The 23,485-nt window shown below is 39.5% G+C and overlaps 4 protein-coding genes across 8 annotated transcripts in view; 2 read left to right on the top strand and 2 right to left on the bottom strand.

Annotated features, from left to right (window-relative positions):
* LOC110838637 (neprilysin-1) overlaps positions 1-4,982 on the top strand; it is a 35,521-nt gene extending 30,539 nt beyond the window's left edge. The window contains exons 10-13 of the mRNA XM_022081995.2: positions 202-364; positions 974-1,093; positions 1,960-2,156; positions 2,870-4,982. Coding sequence (XP_021937687.1) covers positions 202-364; positions 974-1,093; positions 1,960-2,156; positions 2,870-3,142 — 753 coding nt within the window. The 3' untranslated portion in view covers positions 3,143-4,982. The remainder of the gene's footprint in view (positions 1-201; positions 365-973; positions 1,094-1,959; positions 2,157-2,869) is intronic.
* Positions 1-21,449, bottom strand: part of Mi-2 (chromodomain-helicase-DNA-binding protein Mi-2 homolog) — an 83,201-nt gene extending 61,752 nt beyond the window's left edge. Inside the window, exons 1-2 of the mRNA XM_022081985.2 lie at positions 21,352-21,449; positions 17,807-17,898 (exon numbers count right to left, since the gene is read on the bottom strand). The gene's annotated coding sequence lies outside the window, so the exon portion shown is untranslated. The remainder of the gene's footprint in view (positions 1-17,806; positions 17,899-21,351) is intronic.
* LOC110838638 (uncharacterized) lies at positions 8,222-20,783 on the top strand. Its single transcript, XM_022081997.2, has 12 exons — positions 8,222-8,776; positions 11,130-11,289; positions 11,654-11,830; positions 12,643-12,817; positions 13,159-13,345; positions 14,032-15,606; positions 16,356-16,563; positions 17,067-17,249; positions 18,164-18,338; positions 18,805-19,009; positions 19,472-19,558; positions 20,419-20,783. The coding sequence occupies exons 1-12, from the start codon at positions 8,771-8,773 to the stop codon at positions 20,512-20,514; spliced, it is 3,234 nt and encodes a 1,077-aa protein (XP_021937689.2). The 5' UTR covers positions 8,222-8,770; the 3' UTR covers positions 20,515-20,783.
* Positions 21,450-22,479: 1,030 nt separating the features above from the next.
* Positions 22,480-23,485, bottom strand: part of if (integrin subunit alpha inflated) — a 71,807-nt gene continuing 70,801 nt past the window's right edge. For all 5 annotated transcript variants that reach the window (XM_022081990.2, XM_022081991.2, XM_087342391.1 and 2 more), the window contains one exon: positions 22,480-23,417. In XM_022081990.2, coding sequence (XP_021937682.1) covers positions 23,322-23,417 — 96 coding nt within the window. In that variant the 3' untranslated portion in view covers positions 22,480-23,321. The remainder of the gene's footprint in view (positions 23,418-23,485) is intronic.

Genomic DNA, 23,485 nt, shown 5'->3' with positions numbered 1-23,485 from the left:
AATTTTAACGGCATGTCCTAAGTAAGAATAATTAAAACACTTTTCCCTCCTTATAATAGTTTTCTGTATTTTGCCATACGAGTAGAACTTAGTTCTACTGTAACCCCGAGCTCACATTTTTGCACATTTCCTGTTTGCAACCGACTACTAACGAATTCCATAAGCGCATGGATTTATCACGAACTCCACTGTCTTTAACAGCTGAACGTGACTGAAGACGAGTTTCTGGCAAACATCCTGAACGTTCTGCGCTACGACGCGTATCACAACCTGCAGAACTTGCGGCAGCCCGTCAACAAGGACAAGTGGTCAACGGAGCCGGCGGTCGTCAATGCCTTCTACAACCCCAACAAGAACGACATCGGTGAGCATCGAGTCGAGATCCGTCCTCCTTGACCCACAACAATCACTGAACTCCAAAGTTCATTACCGCGCTCACAACAGCCTGCCAGTGGACCTTACCTGAGCCGAATGAATCCAATCAACGCCTTCACACCCTGTTTTTGTAACGAATAACGGCATTGTCCCAACTTATCTGTTCTATTCAGATTTATTTTTGCATCTCTCAACATTCTCATGCGTGTTACATGCCCCACCCATCTCACCTCCTTGATCTGCTCACCCTGACATTTTTCAGCGAAGATAACATATTGTGAAGCTATTTACTCTGCAGTTTATCTCCAGTTTCCTATCATCTGTTAAATTCAAGTACAGGACGTTCAAAAAGTTCATATACAGTAGACAAATATTTGCTTACATTTACATTTAAAAAAAATACTGTAAATTGCGTCCTGTATCTTGAAAGTGCTTTCTACTGTCATAAATCCGTGCTACCAACCTAGACAAAAAATAACCATGTTGCCAATCTCTGCATGTTGATGGCTTGCAACTACGTATCTGCTTTATAGAGACCTCCTAAACCACCTGTACTTAAAAAAGCCTAATTTCATGCAACATTGTAATTTGTTCACAGTTTTTCCGGCCGGAATCCTTCAGCCCCTGTTCTACAGCCAACACTTCCCTAAGTCTCTCAACTATGGTGGCATCGGCGTGGTGATTGGTCACGAGATTACGCACGGGTTTGATGATAAAGGTGAGCGAACTACGAGCGACAAGCTCTTCTTCTTACAAGTGCATTCTTTGCAGTCTTACACCCACGACTGCCGTTTATTTCCACGTATCACGGTTGCTTATCTGTTGTTGGCAGGCCTGCATTTAAACATACTTGATGTTTTCCCTGTATTTCGTCAGAGATACACTCGATTACAATGCACTTAAAACACACAACTTTCTGAGATATAAATCTTACGTACAATCATTAATCACTTATTAAAATAAGCAGTTTTTAAAGAAATTATTAAAAGCGATTATTTCCTTGAACAGCGTTGACAGACTGAGCGCTGTCCTCTGCATTTCTATGTGTTATTCAGGCACTTGCGACTTATCAACCCTGAATGTTTAGACAACTCGCTCCACAGCCATGTCGGAGAAGATGCCGCATCTACAGGCGTTTTACAAACTTTAATTGATTCTCAGTGTTAAGAGCGATCATTTCTTTAAATAGCGTTAACCAGTTGAGCTCTGTAATGGTGAAGAGTTGTTTTCTCTTCGCGGTACGGACTAATTTTTTAAATATTAATCAGACGAACTATGATTCCCACTGTAACCAGCGATTATTTCCTTAAACAGCGTTAACCAGTTGACCTTAGTAATGGTGAAGTTTAGTGTTTTCTTCGCGGTACGGACTGAACAATTAACCCTTGAACTCCGAGTGGCAATTACACGCGCCACCTGCTTTAAAGACGCTATATCAACTGCATCGCTACGCGGTATCGAAAGGGAGTGTGAAAAGCTGAGGCGGAAGGGGTCCGAGGCACATTTCTGGGCCCCTGTACCCCCTCGCCCCGACACAGGTAAGATGGCGCTCGATGTGACGACACGTTTCTGCATCTGTGACAGGGCGGCAGTTCGACAAGGACGGGAACATGATGCAGTGGTGGAACAACGCGACGGTCCGCGCGTTCAGGCATCGGGCGCAGTGCATCATCGACCAGTATTCCAAGTACAAGCTCGACGAGGTGGATCTGTACGTGAACGGGCGCATGACTCAGGGCGAGAACATTGCCGACAACGGGGGGCTGAAACAGTCCTTCAGGGTAAGCGCCTGCTCCTCCCACCACGAGGTAGTAAGCTCCTCTGAAACGTCGGTCATTCCACAAGGCAGCCGTCTTCAGTTCATTACCTATGTCACAAAAGCCCGTCCATTTCAGCTTTCCACAACCTATTTCTCGATGATTCTCTTTAATATCAACTTCCTCTCATCTGAGTCCGTTCATTCTACGTCACTCTACCATATATATTCATTTATCATTTTTAACAACGCCTTCAGTGGCCCACATCGTAGAACGTCTATTGACAGGGCGATCAATGAATAATGAATATCAAATAATATGAAAGGACGCGGTAGTGAATTAATTTTTTGTCCTGTCCCGGCCTTTTCCCTGGACGGACTGAGGAAAGCCACGAAAAACTTGTCAGGATCCCCGGTCTCAGGGGGTCAGATCTGAATCCGGGACCTCTCGGGCAAGGAGCGGGAAATCCTAACATCCCGGCAGCTCACAGACGAAATTATTTCAATTTAAATGCTTCGAACAACTTTTACTAAATCCGAACAGTGCCAAATTTCATTAAAATCCTTTCAGCCTTTCTTTTTTTCGAGTTGTTAAACGCGGACACGTGGACAGATCGGCAGAAAGGCGTCGCGAGACTAACACTCGAATTTCTGCGGCTCTTAGTTGCGAATACGCCTACAACCCAAATTATTTCACCGAACGACAATTATTTTATTTTGTTATTATTTTTAATCCAGGCTTACAAGAAGTGGGTGGAGAAGCACGGGGAGGAGCCGGGACTGCCTGGGATAAACCTCACCCACGATCAACTTTTCTTCCTCAACTACGCTCAGATCTGGTGCGGTTCTATGAGGCCAGAAGACGCTCTCACCAAAATAAGGTCATCAGTGCATTCCCCCGGTCCCATCAGAGTCCTGGGACCACTGTCCAACTCGTGGGACTTCGCGGCAGCTTTCAGCTGCCCTTCGGGGTCGCCTATGAACCCTCAGCACAAGTGTTCTGTGTGGTAAATACGAACACGAACGGAACACGTCACTAGCAAAGTTTCGCACTTGGTACAGCTTTGCAGTGTCAACTGTAACAAGTCTTATTCTAAACACAAAGTGACAAATCAGCATTTCATAGTTTTAAAAAAAATTCACCTTCATATCTTGTTTACTGATATAAACGTAACAACAGTTTGCAGATACCCATGTGAGGTACAGCGGTCGTCATGTATGGTGTGATTAATCGATAACTATCGCAGAACTTTCAAAGTGAGCTACCTCATTGCCTGGGCGACTACTAGAGGGGCACAAAGTATCGTATCGTTCACTAAAACCTGTCATATCGTCTGATTTGTCTCGAAATGACTGTTCTGAAACTCTGCTACTAAAACCAAATGCCGACACAAGTTTCTCATTCGAATGCACAACAGACGTTCAATGCGAGAAGTTACTTTACACTTTTGTGACGTGTCTTAAGTAGAATAACACACAAGTCCACAAACTCTTAATAATATATCTCGTAATAAATTAATTTAAGAAAGGATTTGCGAATACACAAGCAAAACAGATATTTGAGAGTGCAAGAACGCTGCATATCACGACAGCCTGATTTCAAAATATCTAACCAAGTATAATATTAAAAAGCATCCCGACAGAAGAACATGGGTTGAACGTGCTTAAGGTAAATTTGGATCTAAGAGAAACTTACAGCTACATAATGAAAATCTTCATTAATTAAACTCCTAATTATTAAAATGGCGCTCATTCTTAGTAATTCTTGATCTGAATCTGAGGTTCTCGAGGCGATGAGGATGTAGAAGTCGTTTTTCTGGGCTCTGGCGCCATCTAGACTTGTAAAACCAAGGGCTGGCGATGAAGGGAACTCTTGTGGGGAAACTCATGAGCGTACCTACAAGTCTACACGGCGTCAGAACCCCGACGTTCATCGATAATCATTTATTAATTTCCGGAATCCTGACGCTTATGGAATTCAAGGTGGACATTTGCCGATATGATTAAATATGTAATTCGTACGAAGGAATTTGGTGATATCGAACACGAGGCGTGGCTTAGCACGGAATGGCACAACAGAAGTGTGGCGCATGTATAATCCGTGTTTCATGATAATGCTTCATTACTAATATAAAGATAAGACAATTCCTTCAGCAAAATGGACAATGGTGATGGACCCTAAAACATACCACGTGCTTACGTACCTTCAAGAATAACAAATCAATGTGTCCATATATCAAGACACATTGGTTGGTTTCTAATGTTTGTTGTGCAGAGTTCTTGTAGCATGACATGTTGGATGATTTGAAAAGAATGTCTGAGAGATCGTGCGTGGGACATTCGTTGCTGGATCGACAAACAAGGGGCTTCTGAATTGTTCTCCCTGCCGGAAGCTGACAGCGGAAACCGATTCCAGGACTCCCCTGGGACTCTATGAGATCCGACGTTCTTGTGGGTTCTGACGCCGTGCAGATTCGCAGACAGATACTAACGTTTCGGAGAAAAATATTGTGTCCATCTTCAGGGCGGTTACCTTTCTCCGAAACGTAGGCATCTACTTACGAATCTGCACGGCAGCATAACCCACAAGAACTACGTCATCACTGTTGGACTATTTTTAATCTATGATTAATGAATAATTCATGTACAATTTTACAAACATATATTCTAATTATATGGTGATATGCATCCTCGTGCCATTGCTAATATTTTAGTTAATTCAGGACTCGCAAAGGTGGCGTTTGTGTTGTATACCTTATTGCTTATGTGGGAAATATTCCGAAGTATCAAAACACCTAATGAAATGTTATACAAGAACATTTAAGTGTAAATAAATACACACAGCCGTAAACTCTGTTTCTGAAAATAAGAATGTCCGAAAAACTCGTGAGATGTTGCCATCTCTTGCTGGCCTGACAGCGGGGGACTTAGGCGCAAAGCATCAGAGTTTCGGAAATAAGTTTCTAGTAGAAATGCCGAGGCAGAAATCACAAAGACACATTTTGTGTCTCGGTGTGAGACACTTCCTCGACACTTTTTTTTGCCCCGCCCCCCCCCCCCCCCCCCCGTCAGCCAAAAATTCTACACAGACGCCGCCTGACTGGATCCTCTTCAGTGTTCTGCTGTACTTACATGTATTAAATAGCGAACTGATTCCCTTACCAACCACGCTGGGTGTAACACATTTCACATATCACAGTCTGTTCGTATGAACTAAACATAAAGATATTAACAATCGTATCTTTGTAAGTGACAATTCTAAAAGTAATTATTACTGTAGCACGTGCCTTGTCCTCCCTCCCAGTGTTTCTGAAACTAACAACAAACAAACTCCTTGATAGCAGAACCCGCAGGTCCAATACCCATCGGCCCCGCTCCTGAGCCAGCTCCATCCACTCTTCCCAGTGTTTCTACTTAAAATTAATGCAAACATCATGTCACATGCACTGCACAGAAACATCCATCAACTTCACTTAGTTTACTATTCACGTATTATAAGGCATTAAGTGTAGATAAGAATGAAATTGTAATATTGTGAAGCAATGTTAAAAACAAAATGACTTTCATCTGTTATAAACGTCAGTCCGTGAAACAGCTCACAATTATTTCTGTTTACTTATTTTAGGCCGAAGTAATTGTAATCAGACTCCAGAGTTTCAGAATCTCATATTTTAGACCAGGGGTGGCCAACCCGCGGCCCGCGGGCCGCATGTGACCCGCCTTGAACATTTTTCCGGCCCGCGAGATTCATCACACTTTTACAAAATATATTTATTTTATAATGGCCAAAGTAGTGAAAACCAATGTATTAAAAAAATACATTATTTGTGCATCCATATATTCAAAAATTATCTGTCGAAATTATGAGAAAAAATTAACTTTGATTTTAAAATAATATTCTTGCGAATATATGACAGATATTGCCTGTTTTATTCATGAGTTTACAGTTATGAGTTCGCAGAATAATTAAACTATATTCTGCGAACTCATGATGCGCGTGCATCTTGGAACATCTAATATAACAGGTTATATGTTTCACTCTTAAGTGCCCTCAGTGACGCAGTGACCATACCTAGATACGCACAGTTGATTGTTGATAGCAGAGCAGAGCAGACTCTCAGTTTCAAGTGAAAATTTGGGGATATATAATTTTATATGTGGCCCGCGGAGTTATGATGCATTTCCAAAATGGCCGGAAAGATCATTTGGGTTGGCCACCCCTGTTTTAGACTTTTATTTTTATTCCACCACGAAGCGCACTCGGTCTGTGGATCAACCACACGGCTGTTTAAAGGGACGCGGTTGAATGAGAGTACGACTTGAAGATGGTTTCCTCAGTACCAAGAGCACAGTATTACATTACACGAATATTTTTAAATGTTAGGATCTTACAAGGAACAGCGCACATTCCAGAGGCCTGTTTATATGAATAGGACTGAAGAATTTAAAATTAAAACTGCAATAAGAATGCACAGAATACGAACTACGAGACAGTTGTTGTTGTTGATACAAGCGCCTGATTGTTTCGTCAGAAATATACGAGGGATTATGGCTAAGCTCATTCTGAAAAAAGAAATACATCTCAAATGTTAACAGCCGTTTGTTTGGCATGAGACGTCATTTGTATGTACTCCCTCAGAAAACAGAATATTCCAGAAACTGCGCTGTGAGAACACGGAGACACACAAACACAACTTGCAAGCGGTTTGTGTTTTTTCCAGTACTGACGCTAAGCGCCTCACGCATTGCGTAGATGCTGGCTGCGCAGTTACCTACGCACGAAGTGACACCTTTTGATATCGTTATCTGATACCTGGGACATTAAGAACTTTTATTTATCGAGCCACAGTCAACGTGTACAGTCATCTCAAAAACTTTATCACTCGTCTCAGCCACACTTTAAAAATCTCCGATATTCCAAGCCTTCTTTTGTTTATCTTTACATATGGTCCATCACAATGCCAGATTCTTCCAACAGCCATCTTATCAGCTGAACTGAAAATATTTGCTACTTAAAATAGAATTTAAACATGATATGAGGGTGTGGAGTGGGTTAAACTGGCTCAGGATATGATCCGGTGACCGCATTTTGTGCGTTTCATAAAAAGCAAGAATCTTTCGATCGACTGAGCGAATCTCAGCTTCGAAAACAGAACTGGATGGAGTTGATCACAGTTTTCTAAATCGACTAAGATGTGACGTCACACAAAGTTGAACCGATTTCCCACCACCAAAAACAAACAAACAAAGGCTCATTCCTTTCCTTGCCAAAGAAGGAAAGCAGGCCAAAATCACTTACAACCTAATCTAACCTAACCTAACCTAACCTAACCTCTCCCAACCACTCACACGTAATTCGACAACATTCAGTCACGTTCGATCCGTATATGTGTATGAAATGAAAGCAAGATAGTGAGATCATGTCTGCTCATCGGCATGGCTTATCTCATAGATCCTTCACGGATATCGAGGTCATTAAAACTCCTGCTGACACGCAGCTGAAATGTGACAGCAAACTTTTTTAAAAAAAATGGATCACCCTGTAACAAATCTGTAAGCGACACAACATAAGCACGCAGTTAAACTTCGTCTTTAAGCGGTGCAACACTGTTTCTGTGTTAACAGGCGATTTCCAAGAATAACACAAATTCTTTCCGTCTTGCGGTTTGTAGGCATCCACAAATGGTTTAGAGCATAAAAATACATATTTGTTATTTACAAGCCTTATCAACACAAGATAATACACCAGCAGCAAACAAAAGGAAGATTGCGAGATAACACACTTTCGCTTTCAAAACCAGAAACCAACGACCAGAATGAGGAAGTCACGGCTGGTTTATTCCAGCGCTAATTAAGAGTAACGCGTGCTAATCGCTTACGAAATTTATTAAACACGCACATTAAATAACTCTGAAATATTCCCTGCCGGCTGGTCCAGAAGTCACGGCTCAAAAAAAAATTACCTTACACCCAGCGCGAAAGACAACGATTTTTTAAACCCCCGGAAAAGTTAAACCAAACACGAGATTGGAGAGGGAACTGTCTGTACTCCAAAGTGGAGTACGTCAGCCTGCTCAGTGTCGCCGAGTGTCTCGTGTTAATACGTGTCATTAAACACATTTTCGTCGACGTGAAGGTGGCGTAGTGTCACGTGCAATGGCAGATAACAGGTCGGCGGAGCACGACGTCACGAAAATGACGACAGGGAACTACAGCTCTTAGTTCAGAGAGACTCACCGCTGGTCTCCACGCCCAGGAATAATCCTCGCTGCGTGTTCTATAGTTTTTCTTTGTGACCTCAAGATTCCAGTGCCCGAGTTCCTTCGTCGCTGCAATGTTCTGTGCTTTTACGTGCGTTCGCCTGACGTCGAACCGGTCGCGTTGTCCCACAACGGCGTTACGAGCATTAATAAATAGTTTTGTGCGGGTGTGAACGTGGACTGAGGGTGTTTTAGAAAGGGTGCCGAGGTGAATAAATAAACAAACAAACAAAAACTGTTGAAGGCTACGAAGTCATCGACAGTGACATGGACGAAACACACAGTACACTCGAGGAAATGGAAATGTATACACAATTTTGAATGGGAACCCTAAAAGAGAGAGAGACCACTTTGGAGAACAGGCGTAGATGGGAGGATAATGGAGGTGAGTTCTCATCCTCACGCTCCGTCCGTTTTAACCTCGGTACGTATTAGACAGGAGACTGTGGGGGCTACACAGCCGAACTGGACTTGGTAGCTAGGAGATTCCTAGCTGGGAGTCGAAACTCCGGTTCCCCAGCCTAGTTACAAAACTGACTGACCCGTCCTAGGTCGGTGTCAGCATTTCGTCACCTTCAACAACGAGAGTGATGACCGCGGTGTCGCATCTCTGCTGCTGACTGTTTGAATACGGCTGTCTTGTGGGATGTTGAACCGTGTGGTCTGTTAGGGCGACGAGTCATCGACCTGATGTTGGAGGCTGCAAGCACCTCCGAAACGTCGGTAGACTCCTACCAGACTACAAGGCGCACCCACCCAGAAGACAGCCGTCTTCACAGTTGATGCCCTGAGAACCTGAAACCTCACAAGATATTTGCACCGTAATAAATTAACAAGAACGCAGGTGCAAAATCAGAGGGCGTCTGGAAAGTGCGCTGAAGTGGGGCATACTTCTCCGCCATTGCTAATTTCCCCTCCAATCGCCAGTAACCGAAAAAAAATCGCGTTTTCCAGAAGTACCACAAGCCACTGAAGAAATTAATCTCCGTAGAGCTGGTTTCTCTTTCGCGTATGGCAACCGTGTTTCCAGGGTTTCACCTGAGGCTCATAAGTCACTGAAATCCAAACAGGAAATTCTCCTATCGTTTTTCGTACTTCGTTCCGTGGCCTCTTTGATTGTTAGCATTTTCAGGCCCTCGGCCTTCGCTACTGCACAGACGCCGAGTCCAAAACTTGTCTGCGATAAAGTACCGACCCATTACACAGGCAGGTTTTAAGAGCAATTAGTCATTATGCAAGACACAAATTTTGTGTCCTTCGATTAAATTTTCTGAAGAGGATGAACACTAATGAACCATCGGTTTCCATAAAATACGTGTAATTTCTCCCACTAAATGAGTGGCCATTAGCTTCTCCATGGAGATAGATTAATATCTGAATATAAAACACAATGTCCGCCATACTGAATATCCTGATGACAAGATTTAAAACGACGTCCAGTGTCATGACTCTGATGTAGAATTTCACGAAAATCTGTCAGTTGCTGTCTATAAAAACCGTAAGACACGCAGAAACCAATTAAAGCAAATAAAACAAAGAAAAAAAAATATAGTTTGGTGCCGAATATGGTGAAATGTTCGTCTGTGTTAATAAATATGACAAATGAATCAAATTTCTCTCTTCTTTGCTGTGTACGACGCCCCAGCGCCGCGCTGCAGTTGTATCAAACGCACACACAAATCGCCTCAGACCCCAGGCCAATTCCGTCACACACTCTCTCTAAACCACGACGTAGGGCAAATGTCATGGAGACGCGTTTTGTTTTCTTTGAGGAAAGAAATTTTAAATTTTTAAATATATGGATGAGATTCGGGCTTCGAAGGACAACATTGAGCAAGTGTTTCGCTCCGCTTCGCTCGACATTTAAGACCGGCTGCATCCGGCTTTACCCTAAAATTTAAGAACGAATGGATCAGCTCGCCGACGATTAACTTAGTCTTGAAGATCGCCGAAGCAGCATGCAGTCTGGTAGAAACTAATGGACGTTTCGGGACGAGTCATATTTATGACGAACTGTAGGTATCTGAATGGCCAAACTCATGTCACGCTGAGGTCACGGTAACATCAAGGTCATGTAGAGGTCACGACAAAATCAGCCCAAGGGTTTGCCGAATGAAGCCTTTTTAATTTTCAAGGTTATTTCAAGGTCATCTTCCTTTCATGCATATCTCTGAATGGCCGGACTCATGTTAAGATGAGTTCGTCGTTAGGGCTAGGTCGTGCAAAGGCAGCAGCACCTTTTGAGGGACTATATGGCAAAACGACCCAGAAGATAACGGTGATAACCTGGTATCTCACCTAACTTTATCTTATTCAAGCATCACAGCATGCATTTATCCTGTTATCAGACTCTTGCTGTACACATATAAGCAAAAAGGCAACTAACCAACATCTGGTAGCAGAATAGGAGGTTCCAATGCTGTCAATACAAAAGTTCACAACCTATCTCCCTAAGATGTGCCATAACAACTTAATGATTCCATTTTAGGAAAGAAACTGGCACACGTGAATGAATTCAGTCAGGCATCTGGATAAATGGCCTTCAGATGACACTGATATAAGCTGCCAGCCAATAATTTAACACCTGTGTGGTTAATAACCTGCTGAGCAGAAATAAAGTAAATACTGGGTACCACACAGAATGTAATACTTCAATACAAAGCCATAAAATATTAATATTAGATTTTCAGGTTTCCATGGCCTTCAGTTTCATACTAAAACTATGCATATTTTCACAGAATGGCAATATGAACTCGACGAGTGGGAATGTGCATATGGAAGGAGGTGCTGCCCCTGAAACTAGCATGTTGCTCCGGGAACGCATCAAGAGACTCATGGGCAATGGAGTCCACGCCTCGTGGAAATCATTACCAGAAGTCAAATCCAGTGGATTGCTGCGTAAGTTCACAGTCTCACATTGAAGATGACTGTTTTCTGGTGATGACAGAGGCAGTAAACTCCTCTGAATTGTCAGTCAATATCTACCAGACTACATGATGCAACACCCAAGAAGGCAGCCATCTTCAAGCATATTTCACTGGAATCGCTGTCAGATGACACTACAGTTTATAAGACAGGAGGAATCAGTTTCCAAAATCCACGTAACCTGTGGTGTTGTATCATTATACGTTGCTTAATATGAATTTTTAACATTTTTTTAAATACAATTTTTTCCACTGTCTGATATAGGCTGTATAGTTTACAAGTCCTGCAGAATTTCCTTCAAAAATTACTTATCATTTTCTTTAACGTATCACTTCAGAGATGTTGACTGAAACACAAATAGAACTGGAGGAACTGAAATTCTGCTTGATCACGTGTGAAGTTGCATACAACACTGAACTCACTGAACTTCTCAACTTGTCCAAAAGATCAGTCAGTTGGGCAGATCCCTTGCCAACATTCAACAGGCGAACAATAGCATCATCAGTAGAAAGAGGTACGCCAGCAGTTCATCGTACATTTGTACATTACAATCAGATTAAGTGTCCTCATGAGTAGATGAAATAAGCATTATAATCATAAAAATTTCAGAATGGGTTCAGGTCAGCTCCAAATTAAGCAAGACTTTCTTTTGAAAAACACATGTGATGGGAAGTGGTAAGAAACAGAACAGAAATTGTGCTTAGTTATGCTCCCTGCCATGAAATGATACGAAGAAGCAGAGGTTTTAGCTCCACACATTCTAACCTCAACAACAGACAGAAGTGAGAATCATGACCAAGTCACTTTACTCTCAGAGAAAGACCCCCAGTGCCAGAGCTGGATTCGATGAAGAGGCAAAGACAGAAATCCCCGCTCCTGCCAAGAATCAAACCCTCCTCCCACAAAAGTGACTGGGTCATTCAGTCATCATAAATTTAACATACAAACAGTAATACTGACTTCATATTAAGGGTCTTATATTTAATTCTATTTTGGTTTTATCTTCTTTCCTTTTGCAACACAACGATGAAAAAAAAATGTGCCTGACAATTAAAATTCATTAACAACTGGATGAGTGTCATTTTTGCATCAATAATTTCGTGGAATAGGGCAAGTGTGTAAATGTAGGAAGAGAGTAACTAGAAAGTACAGCACAGTGTAAAACAGATAAGATGATTTACTGACATGATGATATCAAAGTTCCCGTCAAGTTTAAACCGCCATGTATCACAGAAGTCTCCACAGTTCCTTATTATGTACGTAATACAATTATTGAGCCTCGTATCGCTATAAAATGTACAATTCTGTTCTACATTTGTTTGGTAGTAAAACGAAGCTCTGATGCATTCTTGAACGCCTTCGAGAAACAATGGAATATGAAACCAGTAGTGAACTTGACAATACTGAACAAGACATTCACAGATATGTCACTCCAGTTCCAGAATTATATCACCTACTGCACCCAACAGGAGGACCTCCGCGTAACCCTGTGCACCGCCAAGTAAGTATCACCGCGTAATTATGCCAATCTAACCTCGAAAGACTCACAAATAAAACTATCATTCAGACCTTAATTCTCAACAGAAGTACCTAAAATCATGACAGACAGATGCTTCCAAACTATATATAATCACATTTCTCTGGTGAAATGCAGTTCCAGTATAAAAAAAAAAAAAAAAAAAACTGTGTTAAATTCATCAGATAACCAACATACACTGTATACACATACCTATATGGAGATTATATATATGTCAATAAAATAAATTATAGAATTGTTTCAAGTTTAGAGGTTTGACAATCCATTTAGGTTTTAATTTATTAATGTTACTAAATTTACTGCAGGAGAAGCAAATACGAGGTAGCAGTAGCTTCGTTCAGCAATCGGCTGAACATTGAACGTGTCATGTTACCACTTCAGCATCTCAAGTTATATCACCTACTGTTCCAAGACATCCATTCGAAGCTCACGTCTACCACTAATCGCTTAGACATCTTTCACTGCAAGAGAATATTATCAGACATAACAAAGGTCAGTATGTGGCAGCTGTTTTCAGTTCTGGTGCCAGTTGTCTAAATTTGCCGGCACTTGGCAGCTTCATTTCGAGATACCTTTCCCATTCTACATGTAAACCCCAGCTTCATGGAGTCAATAACGTTAAGAAGTACAATAATACTGGACAGAGAACGTCTAAGATTCTGGTTAATATCAATTATTGCAGCACTTCAAAGTGCATTGTAATCACTAAATAAATTACGAACAAGTAATCAAGTAGGGACTGCAAATTAATAACAAGGAATATGCCATTAAACACATATAACATTTAATAATGTATCAAATGTATTTTTGTTAAAAATAATTGTGCAATTCCTTAAATCTGTGTGTAGAGACAACAAAATACCACAGAAAATTGATTCCACAGGTTTTAAGAATATGTCTGAAGCCTGGTGTTATTATACTGTGCACTTATCAATAAAGTTGAATGCAACTCTCACTTCCCGGCTCCCAACTGGAACTGCAAGACTCACCACAAAGCACTACAATATTTCCCAATACGAGTCAAGTATTGCCTTTCATTTAGTAGTTCACGCCAGGAGCCCGGAAGTGACACTTGCGATCGACTCAGTGAGTGACCACACTGAAGTACAGTCATGCATCCCCTTCAAATTTGCTTCCAGCCAGAATTACAAAATTTTCTTTCTGTCAATCTCTTTCAGCTCTTGGACGAGTGCTACAAAGCTCTTAGAACACTGCACGGTTCAAAATACATTAAAGAAATAGACAGGATAGTAGATGAAAGTCTGCACAGCTTTGAATCAGAGCCAGCACAAAGCAACGTCCCAAAACATCAAGAAAACATTGTGACAGATGCCGCTACATTTCGCAGTAAACAGTCAAGTGTTTCAGTACATGATACAGATTCAAAGTGTTCAGAATTATGTACAGTGCAAGAAGTGAATCAAAACAGGTTCTCAACAGTGAGAGAACGATGCAAGTTCTTCGATCTTAAAAGTGTAGAAAGCTATAGCAAAGACACCGTGAAACGTAAAGATAACGTGACTTTCAAGAGACAGAAACCCCTCCAAGATTGTAAAAGGAAAGTGACTGACACTCCTCTCAATCTCAGATCTAGTCAAATTATCAGTGAAAGGCGTACAGTATTTGAAGTAGGAGAAGCAAATATTCTTTGTAAAAGAAACAGTTATCCTACGAAGTCAAAAATTCCGGTCTCTGAGTTTACAAATATTATTCCAAATACCACAGTGAAAGACAGAGAAACAAGTTCCTCTCCCTATCAAACATATTATAGGTCAATTGAAAATGAGAGGAGCAAGAAACATACAGCCAGGCTGCAAAACAAACTTGACATTTCAATCTCCTGTAACGTCTCCAAACTCTCAGGTGTCTCATCTGTAAACAGTATAATGTCTAGTCATTTGTGTACACATAACTTTTCCAGAAATCTAACAACATCAGGAACTGAACTGTCTTGTGCCAAAGACGCCATTGGAGAGTCCTCAATACGTGACAAGCAGAAAGTGGGAAATTTTAATATTTCTAACAATCTTCAGTCATCTACTATGGAAGAGCACATTCTTCCTTCATCAGTGTTACAAGATAATGGCTGCCAGAAACAATCTGAATCAAATGTGTCTATTTCCACAACTCTCCTTCCACTTACAGTAAAGTGCACAACAGATAAGGCTCACACTTTGGATGAACTCAGTACAAATGGATTCCACACAGGAAGTGAAACATCCACATACGAAGTACAAAAAGAAATTCAGCAGCATGCCCCTCCAAATGAAGAAGAAAAGTGTTCTGATCACATTCCTTTTGACAGCAAGCAAGTTTATGAACATGTCAGACAATCAAGTGATATGCTAAGTTCCATGACCAAAGAAATTTCACACAATGAAGAAGTTGCAGGAAAGGAGTCTTATAATATTGAAGAACCACAAAAGCCTGAACAACAAATTTTTATCAGTTCGTATTACCTTGGTTATCCAAATACAACATGCAACCCACAGCTTCTTTTACAGAAAGAATGTGTTAAAATATATGAAATATACAATGACTGTAAGCCAATGAACGAATCATTAAACGCAGAAGAAAGTGGTGAAAGCATAACAGAATATGACAAGGGAATCAATACGGATTCAGGAATCTGTGAAAATGTGTATGAAGAATGCGATCCATGTCTGTGGAAGTACAATGTGAATATTTCAGACAGCGGTGTACTTCGACACTACAAAAACGTCCCATTGTACCAGGCATACAATTTTGGAACAGTAAGTCTTGAACTTTTTCTACTCTTATTCATCATTATGCATACAGCAGTTCTGCTATGTGCAAAAGTTCCCTGTGTGTTGCTTACAAAACTGTTCCATCGCGCGAACAGTACGCCATAATATCAGTCTTTGGTTTGATAAAAGCAGACAGATTGCTTGCCTTTGACAAACAACAGCATCTAATCCTAATGCACCTTAATAGGCAAAGCAATGATGATTATGATATGTAATTCTGTCTGTCCTGCTGTCACTTCATCCATCTTAAATCCCAATATTCTTCTCAGCACCCAGTTCCCAAACACCATCAATCTTTGTTCTTTCATTAAGGGCGAAAGATGAAGTTTCACACCCATACAAAGCAACATGTAAAATTATAGTTTTGTATATTCTAATATTTCTGTTTTTAGATAAAAGACGGGGAGACAAAATATTCCGATCTGCATGGTAGCAAGCATTTCTTGAATTTAATCTGCTCTTAATTTTTCCATAAATGTAACTTTGATTTTTAATCATTGTCTCCAAATATTTACAATCTGACGTATTTTAAAATAATTTTATAGCCATAATTATATTATGATCTTGCCCTGAACTCTTTGTACAAGGTCAGCTGCAACTAGGTCACAAATAACAAAGCTCATCTGTAACTTTACTTTTATAACTTGACCGCCGATGGTGAGAGGAAGGGACTGTTCTCAAAGCTTATTGGTTAATCTGATAAGAGAGCTCATTAATATTTTTTTCTACTTAAGGTAAAACATTCAAACGCTAAAGTAGAAGAAAACATCTACACAGAAACAGAACACATATACGAGGAAATTAATTTTTGCCTGAAACCCAAAACACAACGCAACGAAACAGAAGTTTCAGTTGCCGACATGGAAATGAAAAGACCTTCTGGCAGCAGTCAACGTGGGCTCTGGGTTGATATCAAAGAAGTTATCGACTCTGGTTTGCTAGGTGAGTGAATATATCTCCAGCGTTACTGCTGGATTATATACAGTGGGCTCATTTTCTTCTAAATTCACGTCTGTCTTGTTACACTAGCATGAAATTGCAGGCTAATTTGACACCACAACTGTTCATACACTTTTCTGATCAAGAGTTTTAAATAGACAATGATGGTTTGAAAACGAATTTGAGTAAAGTTTAGCTTCTCTTCGTAAATTTCAAAGACGATCATTTGATTTTCTGCGGCACGAGGTTCCCAAGGCAGAAAATATATTGATCGTGGTCTTGGCTGCGATGCCATGTAGTCTTGTAAGTGGTTACCAATGATACAAAGGAACATTCTCCTTCCATCTTCATTTTCTTACTTGTACCATGAAGATGAAGTCTGCGTGTTCTTCTGAAACATTTATAACTGTTTACATGACTACAAAGTATCACACTGAAGAAGATGTGATTACCCCTCCTTCTTCGTCACATTTTCTTGACCTCTGACTGTGAATTCTGGTTTACAGACAAGTTGGATGCCAACCAGATAGCTCTACATGAAGCAAAGTATGAGATAATCACATCTGAAGCATCGTACTATAAGTCTCTTCTCATCCTAGACACTGTGTTCATAACAAGCAAGGAACTTACGGACAGATCAGTCTTACCAGAGAAAGACTATAATACTATATTCTCAAGCATTAAAAAAGGTTTGTTGTTCCGCATAAATAGTAGGTTGAAGTATGCATATCTGCAGAATTATTAATTTTATCTTTGCACAGACATAGGTGCCACCAATGATCGCTCTGTCCTAACAGTAAGCCGTCAGCAGTGCAGTTGGTTGGCTCTGTTTAGATTTGACATATTTCAACTGATACAGTGGGCTTACATGTAAGTCTACAGATTGTATTCTTCAACAGTTTTCCGTATGCAAGCCAAAACCTCATAAATTATGGTTTCAACCCAAAGACGTAATTCACTCTTTCATATGCCTGAATGTTAAGGTTTTCCTCCTCCGGACAACATCAAGTGAGGAGATCACTTGCACGATCTAGATATAGATGGATGAATGACTTTAAAACATATCTTAAAACTGGGATGTGAATATGTGAATTGGATTAGTTCAGAATATGGTTCAATAGTGACCTTTCGTGATGGTAAAGAACATCTTTGATCCATAACATTTCCTTGCTAGATTATTAACAAGTATTCAAAGAGAACCCTGCCCCTTGGTGTTACATTTCCCTTGCATAGAAAGAGCACTCACCAAAATGAGGTCCTCACATGCTGATGGTAGCACACATCACACAATTTTCCCCATGACTTGAAGAACAGTTGTATGTCTCAGCCTTCCACAGACTGAAATTCCATAAAATTACGATATTACTTGTTAAAATAAGAAAGATTTTGCCAGCATCATAGAATATATGTGATGGGCAATTTGCAATTTTTAATCAACTTAAAAATCTAGATGTCTTATGGAATGTTGCACCACGTTAAAAGCCAGAAGACCAACACAGTTACATAAATGTTCTTTCCTTTTCGGTTTACTGTCATCCTACCACATATCTAGATTTTTTATTTGCTTTCTAATAAGTTGACTTTTTCTGTTTAATTCCCGCAGTGAAGCAATGCTCAAAGAAATTTCTGGAAGTTCTTTTACGTGGCTGGCAGGAAGATCTGAAACTAGGCTACCTGTGTCAAACAATTACCAAATTTGTTTACCTTGGTTATTTCCAAGACTATGTCAACTGCTGCGCTAGTCAGATATACATACATGAAACACTGCAACATCTCAAGTGAGTGTATTTCTGTCGCAACATAATTATTTTACAAGTAATGTATATTTTTATTCCAATGACTTACTATGCTATCACAGGGATGGAATTCTTTTAGATACTACATTCGTGCGAGTTATTGGTTGCACTTGTAACTAAAAATTTTACTAAATGATTTCACTGACAGCAAAGACATGGCATGTGATGCAATTTTATACTTCTGGCTTCCATCTGAGCTGTGACAAAGAATTTAATCTTGATTGAAGGTCTACAACCTAGGCATAATTATGTTGGCATTAAAAAAATCTAAACTGAACACTAATTCACAAGAACAATTTGCTAAATTGCAGGTAACATGAAATAAAGGCTGTAAAATAACAATCTTGACTTACAGTCATTTACCCTGGCACTGGTAAATTATAGAGTTACAATGATGAGCAAATGGGTTACTAAGGCAGACAAATGAATTGCATGCATCTGCTTACAGGTTAACAAACCCCAAATTTTCTAGCGCACTGTCAAAGTTACAAGCAGACCCCGTCTGTCAGATGTTCTTACTAGAGACATTCCTTATTCTGCCAATGCAGAGAGTGACAAGACTACCACTATTGGTGGAGGCAATACTCAGACGTCTTTCTTCGGATCACATCGAGCACAGCGTCTGGTCCAAAGTACTCATTCAGTTTCAGAAGGTAAGGAATATTACACACATATACACCTGCTGCATGCTTTGAGGAACAGTGATTTGCACTCCTGGCTTTTCTCCAGGCAGTCTCTTGCTCAGATCACACATAAACATCAGAACAAGAAAAAATGTGAACGGAAGCCACAGCTGAGGGCCTGCAAAAGTTCTCAACTCGAAGGCAGGAGTCAGTTTTCTCAAATTTTGAAGTAAAACCCGGTGCAAACATTGTTAGATGCCAATTCTGACAAAATTGTTTCACTCTAAAATTTGTATGTGTGCGAACAAGTGAATAATGAATGAGTGAATTAATTAACTGATTAATCTACATAATATAAATAAAAATATTAACATGTCAAGATTTATGTACTGGAACTCTATTCATTAGCAGAGTTCAGTGTAATAAGAATCTGTAGTCTATTCTGTTCACTTACTGTATACATCACTTATGCCCGTGTTCTTGTTTTAAAAGATCGTAAAAGATTGTAACGAAGCTGCCGGCAGAGCCCAAACACTGGCAACAAATGACAGTACTCTTCATGTGCAGCCAAATAATACGGTGAGAAGATCAATTTATTAATACTGAGCAAAACAAGCTTAATTGTAAACTAATATTTTTGTGTTTCCCCCAGGAAGAATGAAGAATGTGGGACTTGGCTCTTTTATTAATGGTAACAAGTTTTCACAAGGATTATTTAAAAGTTAAATTGTCTAGATAGTAAAGCACTGTACATCATGGCTGAGTGGTTACCAATCCAGTTCTGTACGCATTTGGAAGCCAATTTTACTGGTAGGTTTTTGTGGTTTTCCTCAGCCCCTTGAGGCAAAAGCTGGGATAGTACCTTAAATTAGACCACGACCTCATTAAGGCCACAGCCATCTGCATCATTTCAAACTCACTATTCACTAATCATCCTATTGTTTGACACTACACAATCTAAGCAACTGTAAGCGTTGTTAAATAAATAAAACAGACACAAATACTTATGATTTCATGGGGCATGCTCATCGCAATCTAACATAAGCAGTTTGAGGAAAATACAAAAATAATTCATTCCAACACACACATGATTAAATTGATTTAAAAATGGTTTAAATATTAATTTGTCTGTTTTCAACAATGGTTGATATTTAACTTAAAAAATAATATTTTGTGTGCCTGTGCATTTACATGGGTACACATACATATGTGCACATGTACGTATTTGAATGTGTAATGGGATTTTTGTCTTCACCATTACGACCAAAACAGTTCTGGGGCCCACTCAGCATCCTCTGCAGTGCACACCAGAGCAAAGGAATAGTTCTGCCCTTTACTTGTCAGTGCAGTTTAAAGCTTCTCTTTCAGATATTTTGTTATGCATGCGGACAGCTAAATCATAAATAATTAGTACACTAATATTTTTTTTCATTTTCCAGACACAAACTCTGAACAGGAAGCAACTATCTCAAGAGAAGAAAAAACAGCCAGCCATTTGGAACATATTTGGAATAAGGAGACAGAAAATAATTTGATGCTTAATTATGAATATATGTGAGAATATAATTATGAACAAAGATAAAAACATTCATTTATGCAGAAAGACACCTATCTTCATATTAAAAATGGAATTAATTCACTTGGTTATTTATCATTCATTCATTCTGAAGATAATGTAAAAAACAGACCAGATCCTCCCTCTACACTTTCATTTATTTAGGGTTTATTGAACAAACTTGTCAGAGAATCTAAATACATAGCATCATTATTTGATAATAATAAACTGGAAAAGATATGAATGGAAGTGGTGGTGGTCTAATTTAAGGTATTATTCTGGTATATGCGTCTAGAATCTGTGGCAAACCAGGAGAACTAGAAATCTAAACCTGGGACCTCTGAAATACTAGGCAGAAGTGGAAACTCTTGACTCTATTTACTTTCAGGAGCAGTTTATTCGTTTGATTACTTCCAAAGGCAGTTTAAAAATTATTTGATATAACTAACTAACTAACTAGATGGCTTACCGAACCCGAAGGTTCATCACCGAATTAACCAAAGCCCTCCACCCGACCCTGTCCTGGGCCAACAAAATCCAGTCTCCTTCAACTCCTATTTCCCATAGATCCCGCCTGATATTATCCTCCCATCTACATCTAGGTCTCCCCAGCGGTCTCTTCACCTCAGGCTTCCCAACCAATACCCGGTGCAACCTCTTGTCCCATCCATGCGTGCTGCATGCTCCGCCCATCTCATTCTTCTCGACTTAATCAATATATAACAAAAAATGCAATCTAAGCCTCATTTTGAATCCAGGATAAGACAGACATAATAACCCATTATATTGCGCTATTTGACATAACTATAATACTTACTATATAATTAGCTCAGAATAAGATTACACAAATAACAAAAATAAGTCATTCAAAAACCACCTTTCAAATTACTAAATCTAAATGAAGATCATCGAACACTGCTCACCACAGATTACACATTATACATAATACCAACATATAAATCTGTTACTAGGTATTTTAAGTTGGCAACGAATATGTCGCATGACGTTCCGCATTTGTTCTACCCGCAGCGGTATAGCCATTTACAAGAGCTCAGTCGGTAACAACACTAACTACAATTCAATTGGTTCAACTAACACCTTCCACTTTCCATTCATAACACAGCCACAATGATTTAACAAGTCTGGGATATTTGCCTTGTATTCTGAAAAAAACTGTCCGACGTCTTAAAGGTGATTACTGCATCTGTCATCAACGTAATGCTCAGGATATATCAAAGAAACAAGCAACATAATGAAAACACTGCTTTTGCACTCAGGTCATTGTTGTGGACTTTTTTTAAAAAAAACTATAATTATTACTTTTCCATTTATTGTAATATTATGTCAATCAGAGCCACACCGCTGTATGCCAAATCTCATACTTTGAATTTTAAATTAACTAGGCCCCCAAATGAAAAACTGAGCTAAGCAGAGAGCCTGAAAGGTATTGTACTGCAGGGACCACTGTTCAAGAAGTGGAAAAAGCTTATTTGTTGACTTTAAACTGAATCTTACTAGGAAGAAATGTCAAGTTGTCATGGCTGAAAGACAGAAGTGTTGAGAGGCAAATTCCTGTAATGAAAACGTAAAATTTTACACAGTCCTGCACCCAGACTATGCATGCAAGTGCCCATGTTGGAACATAGTCCAGCAGAAAAAGAAGTAGGGCGTAAGGGATAAGGTTGATGAAATTTTTCAAACTTAATTTGCTAGCCCCACTATGCTACGCAGAGAAGTCACTTTGAAAAAACATAATGAGCAGTCTTGAACCATGGAATCCTACATCACTTGTTGCCTTATGTATTCTAGTACAGTATACAAAATTCAGCTATTAAACACTGATTAAGAGGAGCTCCATATGCTTCCTTATAACTGTGAAATCACGCACAAACATTTTCAATGAAAAAATAAGTTTTCTGTTTAGTCAGGGTTAATTATTAATAAATTATATTATGCATTCTTTTCATTTATTAGGCACATATTCATTTTATTCTGACCATATTTATTTATAACAAGCTTGTTACTTTGTCTAGTTGTAAGGAGAATCAAGATGCTGAGTCGCTAGCTCACAAACATTACAGAGCATTACAGATTAGCCTTTGAAAAAAAAAATACAGTATGTCTTAAGCTAAATATTAATGTCCAAAATATAATAATTATGTTTATGACGATTCGTCCTTTCTCAAAACAAAATTAGTTGTTTTTGAAGCATATCAGTTCTGTATGTAGCTATTTGACAATGTGAACAAACTATTGTTTAACCCTTCAGTGCAGGGGTATGTACTCTTTACGCCCAAAATTTCCATCTCAAAATTGAAAAATATTCATGACATCCTTCAAATATAAATAGTTTTCTTGGTAGAAACATGGTTCCTGTACCACGTTAAAAATTTACAGTACAAGTTATTCAACACCAAAGTTCTGTCTCTTTAAAATTATTGTAGCTCTAACAGCGTTGAAATCTCATTCGTAAAAATACTCCTAATTATTATGTTACATATTTGCAAAGTCAGTTCTTTTACATTTGATTTTTACATATCTTAACGTCTTTGTTCCTAGACCAGAGAAAACTGGACCACAAAGCGCATTTACAGAAATTTAAATGCGCATTGGACTGATAGACGTATGGCAACTGAGATGTCGTCCATTCTCCATCACATTTATAAAAGTGACATTTTTATCACATCACACTCGTCTACAGTTTCGGTATCCACGGTTCATCACCGCCTTCTTCAGCAAGCTGCCACGTAGTCAATTTATTCTTTCCCTCCCTTTAGAGCTGCATAATCACAACGCTTCATCTCCAGGTTCGTAATGACCATTACGGTTCAGCGGCTGTTTTTCCGGCGCGCTACTGGGCCTGTTCCTCTTGAAGAAACCACACTGTAAAATAAAAGCAAATAAGTGTTTAGATAAGATTTTATAATTTATTTCACTGAACCTATTTTTAA

This window comes from Zootermopsis nevadensis, unplaced genomic scaffold (assembly GCF_977971745.1).
Source record: "Zootermopsis nevadensis isolate Lab colony 2312 unplaced genomic scaffold, Znev_1.0 Znev_ptg000003l, whole genome shotgun sequence".
Lineage (NCBI taxonomy): Eukaryota > Metazoa > Arthropoda > Insecta > Blattodea > Termopsidae > Zootermopsis > Zootermopsis nevadensis.
Note: the sequence above shows the minus strand (reverse complement) of the source record. Positions and strands in the feature narration are given on the sequence as shown.